At 39.6% G+C, this 16,214-nt stretch overlaps 2 protein-coding genes across 2 annotated transcripts; both read right to left on the minus strand.

Moving 5' to 3' along the window:
* Positions 1-1,152: 1,152 nt before the first annotated feature.
* Positions 1,153-2,312, minus strand: LOC102710806. The gene has a single exon (XM_015840330.2). It carries the CDS (start codon positions 2,169-2,171, stop codon positions 1,656-1,658), a length of 516 nt encoding a protein of 171 aa, XP_015695816.1. The 5' UTR covers positions 2,172-2,312; the 3' UTR covers positions 1,153-1,655.
* An 8,922-nt stretch (positions 2,313-11,234) lies between these two features.
* LOC102711090 (plant intracellular Ras-group-related LRR protein 4) lies at positions 11,235-14,876 on the minus strand. The gene is made up of 4 exons (XM_006659515.3): positions 13,433-14,876; positions 12,223-13,136; positions 11,984-12,138; positions 11,235-11,591 (listed from the first exon to the last, which is right to left on the minus strand). The coding sequence occupies exons 1-3, from the start codon at positions 14,094-14,096 to the stop codon at positions 11,998-12,000; spliced, it is 1,719 nt and encodes a 572-aa protein (XP_006659578.1). The 5' UTR covers positions 14,097-14,876; the 3' UTR covers positions 11,235-11,591; positions 11,984-11,997.
* Positions 14,877-16,214: the final 1,338 nt, after the last annotated feature.

The raw sequence follows: 16,214 nt of genomic DNA on the forward strand, positions 1-16,214 counted from the left end.
CCACTGTTTTGGTGGGATGCGTTGGATCTGGATCTGGAAGGAATATTCCTCTCCTGGGTCTAACCCATCCCACCCATCTACCAATCAAACAGTATCAGAAATGGATTGGCTCTATCCCAACACATCTCATCCCTGGAACCAAACACATCCTAACAGGCAGGCCTATTGCTCTTCTTCGATATAGAAGGCAGCCGACAGTCCGTTATTCTGCATTGCATAATTTGCAAGTGTGGCCCATTTGTTGCTAGCACCATGGGCCTACTCGGCCCACCTCGAAGTATCTGAATATGTAATAGCTTGTCATTCTCATTCTTCTTGCAAATATTTAGAGTTTCAGCTCAAAGTTGTAACTGCTTATAAGTCAAAATTTGAGTTTTAAAACTTAATTTAAAACTTGATTTTATGGTTTTTCATTATGGTTTTTTTTAAACATTTCGCTTTTGAATCGCTATGGACACGGATATAAAAGTTTTTCTTGCAAATTATTTTTCGTTTGCAAAAACGTGTTTTCGCTTATTCCTCTAAAAAGCAAAACGATAGGAGCTTCAGTCTTGCAGATACCTGTTCCCTTCCCCTGTTACGACCAGATACATGGTGTCATGGTTGCTAATGAAAAAAAAAAGAGAGGGAGGCATCTCTGTTCATTTTAATTTCTTCAGTAAAAGACTCAGGTGACATGCAAAACTACCTCACCATGTACTGTAGAGTTAGAAACAATTCTCTGAAAACATTTTATAAAAAATGACAAGCCATCACAGATCTCTGCTTTGCTGTGGCAACACTTCTGCTCCTAGTATAGAGTACAGTAGAGAGCAGCAGTTCAGGGCAAGTGAGACACGGCCCGTGTCGTCGGCTTGGATTCCCGTCGATCGCAGCAACCTCCACATGCCGCTCATGTCCGCGTCGCGTAAGGGTAGCTTCAGCTCATCATTCTATAGGCCCCAAGATCCAATTTTTTTCTCTGAAAAAAAAGAACCTCAGTTGGGCGCTCGGTTGCTGTCTCTGACGCCTTCAGAAATCAATTCGTACGAACCAGAAACAGCTCAGGGAGAAGAAGGATTTGGCTGTGAGGAGGACAGTGAAGCGATAGTAGCTCAGCTGTAGCTGCCATGTCTCGCACACTCACACAGCTGGAGAGGAAAGGGACTCGGAAACAGCAGCAGCGACAGATCTGGATCAATTTTTTTCTCTGTCTGTCTGAAACAATCTGAATCTGATCACAAAGAAACTTAAGTAATTCTCCTCTGATCTGTTTGTTCGTCTGAAATGTCGATCAATCCGTGGGATTTGTTGTGCCGACATTGATTTGATTTACATCAATGCAGAGGTATTACAAGACATTTACATTTGCAAGAACCGAAGAAGAGACAGCGGCAAGAACGCAAAAAATGGAGGAATGGTGGAGTCCTACGCTTAAGTTCACCGATCCGATCTTTGCTCGGCCATTTGCGATATGATCATCACACACAAATATATTTACTATATATACCTGATCACCAAGATCGGATGCTTATTGATGGATCGATCAAGCTAGCTATAGCTACGCAGCTAGTAGCTTCGGTTTCCGGCAATGGCGCGCTCGCCGGAGTGAAAGGAGTAGCTCGTGGATGCGGGCGCGTCAGGCGGGCGGGCGGCTAGGGGGCGTGTGGTGCGGATCAGGGCTCCCGGGCGGCGTCGCCATTGTCGAAGTTCTGGGCGTAGCTGACGGAGTCGTAGCGGAAGTCTTGGGCGGAGAGCGGGAGGCCGTCGCGGCCGAGGAGGCGGCGCACCTCGGCGCGGACCTTGTAGAAGACGTGGCGCCACGTGCCCCGGCAGTGGCAGCCCAGCGCGGCGGCCTCGTCGTCGTTCATCTCGAGGTCGCGCGCGAACGCCGGCTTCCGGTTCATCACCCACCCGAGCCCCCACTCCCACCACCGCCGCAGCGCGCCCGCCGCCGCCAGCGCCTTCACCGACGGCATCGAGCTCGCGCGCCGGAACGCCCCCGCCCCCGCCGAAGACAGCGGCTGGATCCTCACCGAGAACGACGACATCCGCCGCCGCAGCCCGATGAGGTGATCTCCGCCCCCGCCACCTCCTCCTCCTCTTCCACCTCCGGCGTTCGTCACCGGGAGGTTCTCCCGCTCAGCGCTCCTCTGCGGCTTGATGGTCTCGAGGATCGCGTCGGTCGCCATTGCGCGCGCACTGGTCGCTCGATCGGCGCGGGATCGATCGGGATCTCGCGGGGTTTTCTTGGCTGGGTTGGTGGCGAGGAAGGAGAAGGGTTAACTCTAAATTCTTTGGGATTTCTTTTTTGGAGCGAGCGAGCGAGCATCAGAAGCGAGGGAATATTTGTGCATGGAAGGGGAGGTGGGGCCCACCTACAGGCAGGGTGGACGCCTACTGGCTGTTACACCAAACCATGTATCCCTCCGGTTACTGTACCGACTGTGCTGTAAGTAAATAATACTCCCTCCGTCCGTTAAACGTTCGACGACATTGATTATTTTATATACATTCGTCTTATTAATTTTTTTAAAAAATACATGTATATATATATGCATATAACTATACTTAATAATAAATAAAATAATATAAAAATAACTAATAATTATATAATTTTTTGAATAAAACAAATGGTTAAACGTACTAGAAAAGTCAACCGCGTCAAATATTTAGAGATAGAGAGAGTACTATATCTAAACATAAAACCAAGTATTTATGGTGACAAAAATGGTAGAGCCAGAGGTAGAGGTAGAGCAATGGTGATCTATAGTAAATCCTTAGAGCATCTCCAAGAGAATGGCTAAATTTTGACTTTTCAAATCAAAATTTAGCCATTCATTTTTGTTTTGACAACTTGAATTCATATAGCATCTCCAAGAGACTAGCTATCCCCATTCTTCAAATCCTGGCAAAGAGAGGATGACAAGTGGATCCCACCTACATGTGAGCCACGGATAGTAATTGTGCTAGTGGGGGAATGAGTTGCTAGATTTGACCATTGAGGACTCAAGTTTAACCATTCAAATGGCATGACAAGTCATATAGCCATTCTTTTAGAGCACAATTTTTATACAAAATTGCCAAATTTAACTATAGCAGGTGAGATGGCCATTCTCTTGGAGTTGCTCTTAGGCCTGACCGTTTGGCAGTGAAAATGGTTTATAAGCTAAATTTGTATTTTAGAATTTAATTTTAGACTTAATTTTATGACTTTTTTAAGTTTGCAAAAACGTGTTTTCACTTATTACTCTAGAAAGCGAAACGATGGGACCATTTCGTTCCAAAGGATGCATCGTCAACCAAATCATAGTTACCCTTGTTCCAACGCTCCTTCTGTATTTTTAATAGAACTATTTAAAAAAGCAAATATATAAAATATAGGTTATACTTAAAATGTATTTAGTTATAAATCTAATTATAATAAAATAAATTATAATTATATAGTTTTTAATAAAACGAATAATTAAATATGTAATAAAATGTTAATGGTGTTATCTGTTAAAATATGTTAAAATATGAATGAAGTATTATTTATGGAGCTAAGTTGGATATAATAGTTTAGGGTGACCTATGGTGTTCCATGAGAAGAGGGGCTAAGGGTTTATTTGGTTTAAAAGATATAGAAAAAACGTAGAAATAGAAAAAACATAGGAATATTATAGGTTTGCATATGCAAAATAGAGGATCAAAAATAGAGGAATGTGATGTTATGAAGCATTCGGAATACAGGAATATAAACCACAGGAATTAACATGCATCATATGCCAACCAAAACAAATAAGATAGGAGTGGATGTTTTAATTCTATAAAATTTATACGTTTTCATATGATTTGTACAGTGTTTCTATAAAAATCATGCATGCCATTCCTATGAAACGAATACATGAACGGTTCCAAATAGACAATTCTATAAATATCCTGTGAAAATCCTTCGAAAAGAATAAGCCCTAGAGATTGAAAAGGAGATTTTTTATTCCCACTGTTAATTTGGGCTCGATCCATCAGCTTGTGTTCGAAACAATTGAGGGCCGAGGCATTGGTAGATCTCTCCACAGGATGTTGTGCTCAATGAAAGTTGCACCTACGGTTGTATGCCGCGTCTGAATTTATTACCATTGGGTGAACGACCACATATACCTGTAAGACTATCTCAATATAAATTTTATAGACACGATTATCTAGAATGATATGTCATTAAAAAATTTAAAACTAAGATAAAACACCCATCTCTTAAGAGCAAGGCTAATAATATAGCCAACAAGCTGGCTATAAGATTTCTTATAGCTTTCTCTTAGCCTACCCATATACTAGTTAGCTCTTCATCATTAATGCATGACCCACGTGTCACTCTCACAGAGTTTTTTGGTTCTTGTGCACAAACTGGCTACAAGCTAACAGCATGCTTACACTCTCTCATCTCCTCTCTCTTTCATACAAGCATATAGCCAGCTTATAGCCTGCTATTATACTTGCTCTAATGCATAATTTTATTTATTGTTGTTTACTAGGTTACATGCAAGACATAAATTGTCTAGTGCACAGAAGGTTTCATCTCTATGAAACTCATTTCACCTCTCTCTTCATTAATACTTTACCATATCATCAAAAATATCTATATGGCATACTATTTATTACCTATAAAACTCACATTGAGATTGGTCTTACCCCCTCATAAAAAATACGTCATTTTTAACTCATCTTAATTCTTACCCATATCAATTCAAAGCTTAAACAATTCAAATATCTTTTGTGTTTTCAAACTTCAATGCAATACAAGTGTTCTCTAAGTATTCAAATGTCATGTCATATATCTCTCACTATTTCAAACTCCAATAAATAATTGCTCAAAAAAAATAAAGTATTTAAGGACAAACAATGAGACAAAAATAAAGTCTCCGTGGTATGGATAGAGAATTCCTTTTATATATATTTTAACAAACGATGATGTTGATTTTTTGATATATGCTTGATCATCTGTGTTATTTAAAAAGCTTACGTATCTATTTATTTTGTCATGCGTGTTTTTGTTACTAGTACATAATTTAATCATAACTTACATTTTTATATTATACAAAAGTTCTATGTCTAAACAGTGTTAAAAAGTTAATCAGAGGAGGTACGTACAATCCTGATTCATTCGTCGATCATGATGGATTGGCACAGACTAGTGACAGTTGATTAATTACCTCGTGTAGTCGTGCACGATCGATCCGCTTAATTTGCAGTGCAATTTGCCAACGCAAAGCCTATGCACAAACGGAACATTACACGCCACTAATGTGATTGATCGATTGGTGATTTGGTGGTCTTCGCCGAGGCGCCGTCCGTGACAAAATTACAAAAATAGGCCTCTAAGGGCTTTTTTAATCACATGAATGGAAAAACGGAGAAGTAGAAAAAATATAAAATTTTGATAGAAATGTAAGTATAAAATAGAAGATTGCAAAACACGAAAAAAATGTAGGAATGATTGTTTGATTGGACCACAGGAAAAACACATAAATTTGAGGAGAGATAAAAAGACTCGTAGGTTTTTTCCATGAGGTTCTACCTCTAGTTATTTTTTCTCCAAAACTTACATAAAAAGAGGCATTTTCAAGGAATTTCATAAGATTTCATAGGGTTTATTTATTTGATTCAAAGGGTTTTGCTGAAAAAATTCCTATAGAAATAAAATCCTCTAAAATTTCTATGAATTTTATTTGAATCAAAGAGAGCCAAATCGTGGTGTTTCGCAGATTTAATTAGCACTCATATGCGCGAGTTGCACGTGCGGCCGCCCGCGCACATGCCAAGCGAGCGTGCGTGGCCATCGCCATCATACCCAAGCCTCAACTATACAATATACTCGTTAGCAACTACTACCATGTTATCACTTGGCCATTTGTTAATCCAGATCTGCTCGCTCGATCGGAGTCTCGTACCCTACCAACAACAAGATAGTAGCTTAATCCCGATTAGATAACAGGTACGACTCTCGCTCCGTTTCAAAATACAATATTTTCAAAATAGAAGAGGTATTTCGTTTTGTTATAACAATGTTTTGATGCAATAATTTACCTCATTGGTTATCACCCTGATTTATCTACTTAATTCTGTTCTTAAAAAAAACTGCAGTACTGCTAATTTAGCTGTAAAGGTCTTGTGAGAAACTACAATTATAGGGAATAGTTTAGTTGTAAAGACGATCTAAATTTGTGTGAACCTAATATCATAAAAGTTTAGATGAATTTCAGACTAAATTAGTATATTTGTAGTTTTTTTAAGGATCATTAAGATAATTAAGTGTATACGGTGTCGAGTCGTGAGAGCGAGGGCACGACACCAGGCGGCGGTGCTTTCCAGTGACATGTATATATTTTTACAAATTACTATCATACGCATGTCCTACCTCCGTCCCTAAATATTTGACACCGTTGACTTTTTTATACGCGTTTGACTATTCGTATTATTAAAAAAATTTGTCAAATATGTAAAGCTATATACATACATAAAAATATATTTAACAATACACGAAATAATATAAAATAATTAATAATTAAGTAAATTTTTTAAATAAGATGAACGGTCAAACATGTATAAAAAATCAACGGCGTCAAACATTTAGGGATGAAGAGGGAGTATACATTAGTAAAAAAAAGACAAACAATTATATATTTTCATTTTCTTTTGCTAGGCGACTGGATAGCGGCAACCAGGCTCGTATTGGGCGAGCCATGTATTAGCTCTCCCATCTTTTGATTTATGTTTATGTTTATAAACCAAAATTTAAATTTCAATCTAAATTAGAGTTGATTTTGATGTTTTTTTCGTTTTATTTATTTTTTTACCTTTGTTTTTTATCACTATAAACATGTATATAAAAAAATTGTTTGTAAAATTTCTCTCCATTTGAAAATATTCCGTTTACTTTTTTTAAAAAAAAGTGTGAAATGATACCAACTAGGACAGTACCGGTTCGTTCTTTCCGTTGGGTACTCTTTCATCGTTCATTGCAAAGAAGTGATTTATTAGCGTGTGATTAATTAAATATTAGCTTAAAAATTAAAAGTATTTTTTATATTTAAAGTAATTTTTAATATTTTTTATAAAATACGCATCAGGGTAAACGTGCGCACATGAAATAAATAAGCAGAAATTTGGAAGCTGTAGAGCGGAAGACAGCACAAGTGTCGGTCAGGAAGTGTCGGTTCACGAGATCGATCGGTCAAGAGGCTACTCCGAGCTCCCAGGGCGCTCCCATCGAGCAAAAGTGTCATCTGTTCCTTGTTCGAAGAAAAAAAAACATAAAACGAAATATTTATAAATTTTATGAATAAAATTTTTATATACGTGTTTTTAGCATTAAAAAATAAAATATTAAAAACTTGAAAATCAATTATAATTTAATATTAAAGATTTTAAATTTTCAGCTTACACGAGAAAAATGAAATGTGTGTACAGTAGTTATTAGGCGGCACCGACAGGTTCGCCACTGCGGCGTGGACCACGGGCACCCTTGGTCGCAGGTGGTGTTTAGTTTGTAAAATTTTTTTACAAAAATATCACATCAAGTTTTCGGATATATATTTGAAGTATTAAACATAGTCTAATTATAAAACAAATTTCAGATTCCGGTTGAAAACCGCGAGACGAATTTTTTGACCCTAATTAATCCGTCATTAGCACATATTTGTTACTGTAGCATTTATGGCTAATCACTTTCTAATTAGGCTCAAAAAATTCGTCTCAAGATTTCTTTCGTAACTGTATAATTAGTTTTTTAATTTATCTATATTTAATGTTTTATTTAGGTGTCTAAAGATTTAATGTGATGTTTTTGAAAAAAAAATTTGGAAACATAAAACACAGACATGTACGCACGCACGCAAGCACGCAAGCGAACAGTCCCAGTGAGCAGTGCTGATCTGGTGAGGCCGCCACGACATGGGTACGCAACGACATGTACAGTTGTACTGAAGAAAACGAGCCAGAGGGCCGGTTTCTAAATAGAGTATTAAATATAAATAAAAAAAAAACTAATTGCACACTTATACGAGGAATCGTGAAACGAATCTTTTAAGCATAATTAATCTATGATTATTCATACGTACTATAGTAACCTATATATGCTAATGATAGATTAATTTTGCTCAAAAGATTCGTCACGCGGTTTCTAGGCGAGCCGTGAAATTCGTTTTTTCATTCGTGTCCGAGACCCTTTGCAATATCCGATCAAACGTCATCTGATGTGGCATCCAAAAATTTTCATTTCTCCAACTAAACAACCCCTCGTTTGGTTCTGTACAATGGAGCAGCCATCCCTAATCTTTTCACTTATATTCATGCCTACGAGATAAAAATTAAATTTTACTTTAAATTTTAAGTTGATTTTAAGGTTTTTCACTGGAGTTTATTTTTTAGCTTTGACTTTTAAATCGCTAAAAATATATATATAAAAATTTTATTTATAAATTATTTTCTATTTTATAAATGTATCGTTTGATTTTTTTTCCGTAAAAAACACAAACAATCAATGCAAGTGTCGTACTAACTTTCCTTTTTAATAACATACTTTGTATTTTATTTTAGTTGACATCATTGACTTTTTTAAGTATATGTTTGATTATTCGTCTTATTTAAAAAATTACATAATTATTATTTATTTTGTTGTGATTAGATTTATTACTAAATATGTTTTAATTATAACTTACTTTTTTATAAATTTCCACAAAAAGTTTTGAATACCCGGCAAAAAAAAATTTGGATAAAACGAGCGATCAAGCTGCGATAAAAAGTTTCGAGTAATGGGGAGTATTAACTTCCTCAAGGTGGCAGGGAGTAGCTATATAAGCAAAACAAAATGGTGGCCGCGGCCTATGCTATTCTTATTTCTGTGGGCCGTTCTCGTGCTTGATTGTGGAGGACCTAAAAATGTTTTGCGAGATTGACTACCTGAAATTTGATTGACACCGCATAAAGTTAATCCAGATTCAAGTCGTCGGTTTTTCATTTTTTTGTAATTTTAATCAAATCATGCTGTATTTTCCTCCGGTGATTAGTCGTTGGATTTTGTAATTTAAATCAGAGAACTGCCCAGAGAGCACTAGAGAGCTAATCAGGAATTAGCTACTGATTTTCAAGCTGCGATCGAGGAAACTTTCAGTCCGGGTGAATATAAAATCATTCATCATTCATCTCAAATTTGAGCCAAATTTACCATTTGCTACGCTGGAGTGGGCCCGTTTGCAGGTCCTTCCCGGAATGCCCAGCTGAGTGTTGGGGCCCACTGACCCTGTACCATTATAGGTAATTTTCGCTATCCTTTCTTTTCTTTTTCTTGGCACACGATTTACTGATATCTGCAGAGATAAATAAAATAAACAGATAAAGAAGACGATCTCGAGGACAATGCGGTGGCTAGTCACCGCTCACTAGTTTATTTACATGTTTATTAAGTAGTTTTGATTGATCTCGTAAGAACACGTACAAATATATTTAGGGCACTCGTAAAGATGTTTATTGACGGATGCTTTTCATTGTCACGTAAATAATTTTGGTGATATGAATAAAAGTTCATAGTTGACTTTTAGCATTTATTAAAAAAATTTGTTGTATGAGAGTGAATAAAAATAAAAGTAATGTAATATTTTTTTGCCATTTTAATTAAGAAATTATAATTGATTCTACCTTTATACTTATCATTCTTGTTACTAATATGGATCAGACACTGGGCTCTAACTTTAAGTATGGTTGTACTGTCTCTAATTACAATAAGTTGTACCCCCTCAATCCCTCTGCTATGAAATATAAGGTTTCTAACATTTAAATTTTATCATGATAATTTCTCTATCTATACTATCTTCTCAGCAAATCTCTATACTATCTTCTCAGCAAATCACAAACATTCCATCATTCAATTTCTCAATCTACTTCTCTCCTCCAATCACAGCTTCTCTCATTTAATTTCACTTACTTTTTAGTGCCCGTGTCCACCTTTAAAACTTGTTTACATTTTAAGATGGGGACTATATGGTTTGTGCGGTCAGTCTTATTTAACCTGCGGTGCATATAGCTTATGCAAGTTAATGGTATGAAAATACTTAGGTCATTTAGTCAGCTTCGGATCAGGTAGGAATTCTGAAACCTCTGCTCTGAACCTCTCTATTGCACTTGAATACTTGATGAATCTAGTGGTTCTACTAACTCCGTCCCGACATAAGATTATTTTTCAGTATTTTTATACAATATTTTGACTCTTCGTCTTATTTGAAATTTTTTTACGATTAATATTTTTATTCTTACTAGATGATAAAGCATGAATAGTAATTTATGTGTGACTATTTTTTTAAGTTTTTGTATAAATCTTTCAAATAAGACGAATGATCATACGTTGGACATGGAAAAACGAAAAATAAAGTTATTACGGGACGGAGATAGTATTAGGATGATTAGAGACAAGAGGCCTTGCTTGAATTATAAGTTCAGCACCATATAATAAGGGGGCCAGTACCAGCTAACACAATACTAGGCAGCATGGGATTGGATGCAGCTGGGGACAGTCTGAACTCCGATTGTCTGAACCTGATGATGCGTAAGGAAGGAAGGAAGATGACAGAAGCAATGATGCCTGAATTATACGTTTTGGTTTCAGCATTGGCATGTTACTACTACTACTGCTACTAGCCTACTTACAATGCAAAGGTCCCCATCTCTGCTCCATTGAAACGGAGCTTTCATGGATCAGTGGACAGTAGCTGGTGTTTCCTTGAGAGAAAGCAGGATCAGGTTATCGGTTTGCCGGTTGCATGTTCAGATGGAACATCTCACTGCTCACCAATGTAACAAACTCTTGCATGGATGTAACATAGATCAGATTGACTAGCCATGTACTCGCTCCGTTACAATGTAAGACTTTGTAGTCTTGCCTAGATTCATATGGATGCTAATGAATCTAGACATATATATATATATATATATATAAGTTATATACATTCATTAATTGATAAATTTAGACAAGACTAGAAAGTCTAACAATATGAAACGGAGGTAGTATGTCACAACTCACAAGCAGCAAATATTGCGATGTTTTTTTCATTAAAAATATGGATTGCATAAATTTGGCTATACACTAATTCATGTGAGCCACATCTGAAAAATCATTGCTAAAAAGATAACAATAATGTTTTTGCCTTGTTCCAGAAAGTCCCATTAAATTGCAAGTGGCAGAGACGAATATTTTTGGCAAAGATTTATATGAGAAGAGTCACATGAAACCTTTATTCTTTCTATTTTATAGGACAACGCACGCTTTGCATAGTTGCATTGTTCAATTAGCCAACAGGAGTCTTTGAATTCTCCATTCTTTTCAAGAAAGATAAGACACCATTTCTTACAAAAAAAAATCATATGAAAATGAAACAACATAAGCAAAATGTTGTGCTTTCTAACTGCGGCCGGCTAGATGGTACACTCAAATACAAGTTGCAAGAACCAAAATCCAGAATACACAAAACAGTAAGAACTCAAAAGAGAACACACTAACAGAGCTAAACCACCATATTGCGAAGGATGACCTTAAGAAGCTCCAAGTCATGAGCACAAGGTTAAGCTATGTGACATCTTGTATCCTGCAGATGAATTTAACAGATAAAGCCGAGTGTATTGATCTCCAAAAGAATCAACCAATCCAAACAGAAAAAGACACCAATCTTGATTATGGTTCTATCAAAATTTCTTATGGATAGACTGCAGACAGGCATATGGGGTTCAACAGTATAGTTCCTTTTATTCATACGCCAGAATCATAAGATGGCGATCGATTGTATCTTTGAACTAAGGTTATGCAAAGCAGAAACATCCTAGCAGAAAGGAGAGCGAATAAGCCTGATCTCATCTAAGCATCTTGGTTCTACAACAGAAACCTAGTGCACCATCATCAAAGGGCAAGCTATGGGCTATCATATAACCAGTATTCATTACAGGAAGCAACTGAAGAGGAGAACAATTGTTCACTGCTCACCTAGCCTCCATCAATCATCTCCCGTTGTCTATCCGGTCATGCTTTCTTTTGTTAGGCCTGGAGAAAAAGCAAAACTGAACCCATGTCTTCTTTGCCTTGATTGGCTCTGACTTCGTAGTTTTGTTGGCAGCATCAGACATGTATTCAACGACAGCCTATAGAACATAAAAAGGAATTCAGTAAACTATATAAAAGAATGGTGACCGATATATAATTCAAGGAAAACTAATGAGAATTACCTGAGCCCCTTTTAGAGCTATCTCCCTTGGTGGCATTTGTAAAGGGTTCTCTTCTGCACGGAGCACACGCAGATGCTTCAGGTTCCCAAAAGAATCTGGAAGAACCCTAATCTGATTGTTGCTCATATCCAACTCTTCCAGCATCTCAAGGTTGCCAATAGAGCGAGGCAGATATTGTAGGTCAGCAAAATTGTTCCCAACGTTCAGTTTAATGAGAGAGGTAACAAAGCAGAAGTTCTCAGGAATCGACTCAAGCTCGTTGAAGCTAACATCAACCTCCTTCAGTTTAGTGAGAGATGCCATTGTAGTTGGAAGGCTCCTGAGATTGTTATATCTCACAGACAGTACCTCTAGAGACTCTAGCTTTCCAACAGCCTCAGGAAGAGCCTTCAGGTGATTATAGCCTGCCTGTAGTTCAACCAGTGAAACACAATGGCCAATGGTGTAAGGCAACTCATCAAGGTTGTTTGTCTCGACGATTAGCCTCTTCAGTCTTGCAAGGCTTCCAATTGAATCAGGGAGTGAGGAAAGCCCATTTGCACCCACATCAAGCTCCTCAAGATTTAACAGCCTGCCAAGGCTAGAGGGCAAAGATGCAAGCTGATTACCCCTCATATTGAGGTAAACCAAGCTGCGGAGATCCCCAATCGATTCTGGGAGTTGAGTGATTCGATTAGCATGAAGATCCAGCTTGGTCAAAGAAAGGAGTTTCCCAATTGCTTCTGGCAAAGCCAGCAACCGATTTTCAGATATATCAAGGGTAACAAGCCCAGTGAGCTTTCCAATTGAATCAGGTAGCCACTCAATCTGCCCCATGAGTCTGCCTTGGAAGTTGAGATCCCGAGCACCTTTTTTCGCAGCCACTTCAATCATGCTAGCTAGCTTAATCAGGCTCAATTTCTCCTTATCATCTCCTACAATTTCAACCATCAACCAATGAATCACTCCATACACAAACAATTCCCAACTCAAATATTTAATATGTTCAATTAATTATCCGATTACAAAACGCCGTCTAGTTGATACTCCTAGCTAAGAAACATTCAATTTTGTTGGCACAGAGTATAAACAATCGCAGCACATGCTTCCTACTTATGGCTTTTCACTCATAAAACATCTAACAATTTCCAAGGGAGTACACCAAACCAATGCATTTCAACACAATTCTGGCAAATAAAAGCAATTCAATTCGGAAGTAGAAAGAGCTCACCATAACTGCCATCTGCTCGAACTGCAACGGAGTTTGCTTCAATGGCTCCTCGCGGCAAATGAGGATTCGTCGCCACAGCTCCACCATCCCACATTGCTGCCTTCGCCTTCCTGACGTAGCTGTCATCCATGGAGACGCGCCCTGTGCTCGTCCCCACCGCCCTGCTCGCAGCGAACCCATTAACGCTCGACGAGACACCATCCATGGCCGACGACGACGAGGAGGAGGAGGCAGCAGCAGTGGCAGTGCTGGTGGTGGCGCCGGCGGGGGTTGAGGAGGTGATGCGCGGCGCGGCGCGGGTGGAGGTGGAGGGCAGGCACTGGGAGGCGCGCTGGATGAGGTCGCCGAAGAGGGCGTGGATCGCCTCGAGCTCGAGCAGGCGCGCGGCGTCGCGCTTCTGCTCCCGGCACTGGAACCCGGCGAGCGCGCGGTGCATCTCCTGCGTGATGTAGAAGAGCTCGTCGGGCACGCCCGGCGGGCGGCGCAGCCGCTCGACAGCGTCGAGGCGCGCCCGCTCCTCCCGGTCGGCCGCCAGCGCCAGCGCCTCCGCCGCCTCCACCTCCTCCACCGCCGGCCGCGCCGGCAGCGACCGGTGCAGCCGCATCACCTCCCCGACCAACCCGTCCACCGTGTCGAACGCCGCCGCCTCCACCACGGTGCCCATTTCCCGATCCCTCCCCTGCGCCGCCGCTCAAACTCCGCAACGGATTCCGATCTCCTTCGTCTCCACGCACGGAGGGGATCTCCCGTCCTCTTCTTTATGCACGCATCCGCCTCTCGCCGCCGCTCTTTCTCGCCCCCGCCATCGCCATCGCCAACCGCTCGTCACGTGCCGCCCGTGATCCGGCCTCCGCCTCCTCCTCCTCCCCTCGGATGCCTTCCGGATAAGAAGAACCACACCTGTGTGACGCAGATCAAAGCTTGGACCCTCCACCCAAAAAAAAGCTAACACCTTTTTTCTCTGCAACACCAATAACTCGATCCAAGAACGAATTCCCCAAATGCGAATCCACCAACCCAAGAACTCAAACACCCGCCAACCACAACCCCCAAGAATCACAAACGGAGAAGAAAGAAAAGAGACGAATTGGAGTGAAAATTTGTCACTCTCTCTCTCTCTCTCTCTCTCTCTCTCTCTCTCTCTCTCTCGCACCGAGCTTCGTGCCGTGGGTTGTTCTTGCACCTGGTTTCTTGCTTCGTCTTGGGATGGGGGAAAATGGAAGAAAGGCAAGCAGCGCAAAGCTCCACACTTCTTCCACGTTAGGAGAAGAAGAAGAAGAAGAAGAAGAACGGAACGGATCGGAATGGAGGCTGCTGCTTGCTGCCTGGGGATGAGAGAGATGGATGGATGAATGGATGGATGGACAGTGCTGTCCTACTCCTATCTCATCTCCTTATTATACCACTCGGTTGATTCATCTGGCTGCTTTTTTTTTTCTTGAGAGAAAACTAAAAAAACTTGGTGAACCGAAATGTATAAAGCGACCAGCTTTTGATCCTACTTGAACTGGAAGGAGGTAGGGTAGATCTGGTTGGTGGTATCTGTGGGTTTCAGATGCTAACATTGTTCCTTATCCTACGTTAACAATGCTCCTATCATACATTAACATTGTTCAAGGGTGGGCATGACGTTTTCAGTTACAGTGCCTAGTGCGTACTGAATATCTACAAATTTTTAGCATTCAACTGCCTATTTACCTATCGGCCATGGTCAAATTTTAGTATTTAATTTTAGAGTTGATTTTAGGTATCTTTAATCTATTTTACATTCTTAGAATTTAAACTACTAATAATAAAAATATAAAAATTTTACCAATAATTTATCTATGATTGTTTCATTTATTTTTGTACTGTTTATCAGCGAGAGCAAAAGCAATTAGACTCATTTGTTACATATCTGTGAGAGAGTACATATCCTTTGAAAGAGATTTTTTTAGAAAAGCTATTGAATGGCTTAACCAAAAAAACATGCTATTTATATTTATGACGCATACTTTTTCAAATTAGTAAGTAAGTTTGGAGAATATATCAAATAAAAGAAACTACTGCAATATTAACTTTATTCTAAAATAATATTATTTTTATCATACATACGAGCATGAGTGAAAAATAAAATTATTTTAGAACGGAGGGTCAATGACAGAGGAATCTCACGTTCTCCGCGTACAAAGCTTCACCAAAAGAAAATCCACGGTTTGCCCTAACACTAGCTAGTGTGATCTCCACTCTCCCAGGGCTGTCTCTAACCCATGGGCGGTGGGGGCGACGGCTTAGGGCCTACACCAGAAGGGACCAATACCTTATCTCCTAAAAAACATTAGATTAGGACCGGTAGCTGTAAGTGTCATATTGTATTTGTGAATCATGATTTAGGTGATGTTCAAAGACACCCCATCATTTTCGTTTTGTATCGCATCGTTTCACGTTCCATACGGCCATCATCGTGAGTCCGTAACGGTCGCTCGGTGCGCCGCAACGACGATCTAGGTGCGACCACGAGAGTGAGAGTTTGTGACTGTGCAATTGCCCCACGGTGACGGACGACGATGATGAGTTATCGCGCTTTGTCGGATGACCGACACATGAACTTTTTTCTGATGACTATATGAGATGTTTAATTACTGATTTACTTCGTAACTAATGTTTATTGGGTGCTTATATAATTATATGTATTATAAGTAAGGGCCCCTTTGAATTACAGGAATGAAAAAACGGAGGGATAGGAAAAACATAGGATTCTGACAGGAATGTAACGTAAAACAGAGGATTACAAAATACAGGA

Source organism: Oryza brachyantha, chromosome 8 (genome assembly GCF_000231095.2).
Source record: "Oryza brachyantha chromosome 8, ObraRS2, whole genome shotgun sequence".
NCBI classification, from domain to species: Eukaryota; Viridiplantae; Streptophyta; class Magnoliopsida; order Poales; family Poaceae; genus Oryza; species Oryza brachyantha.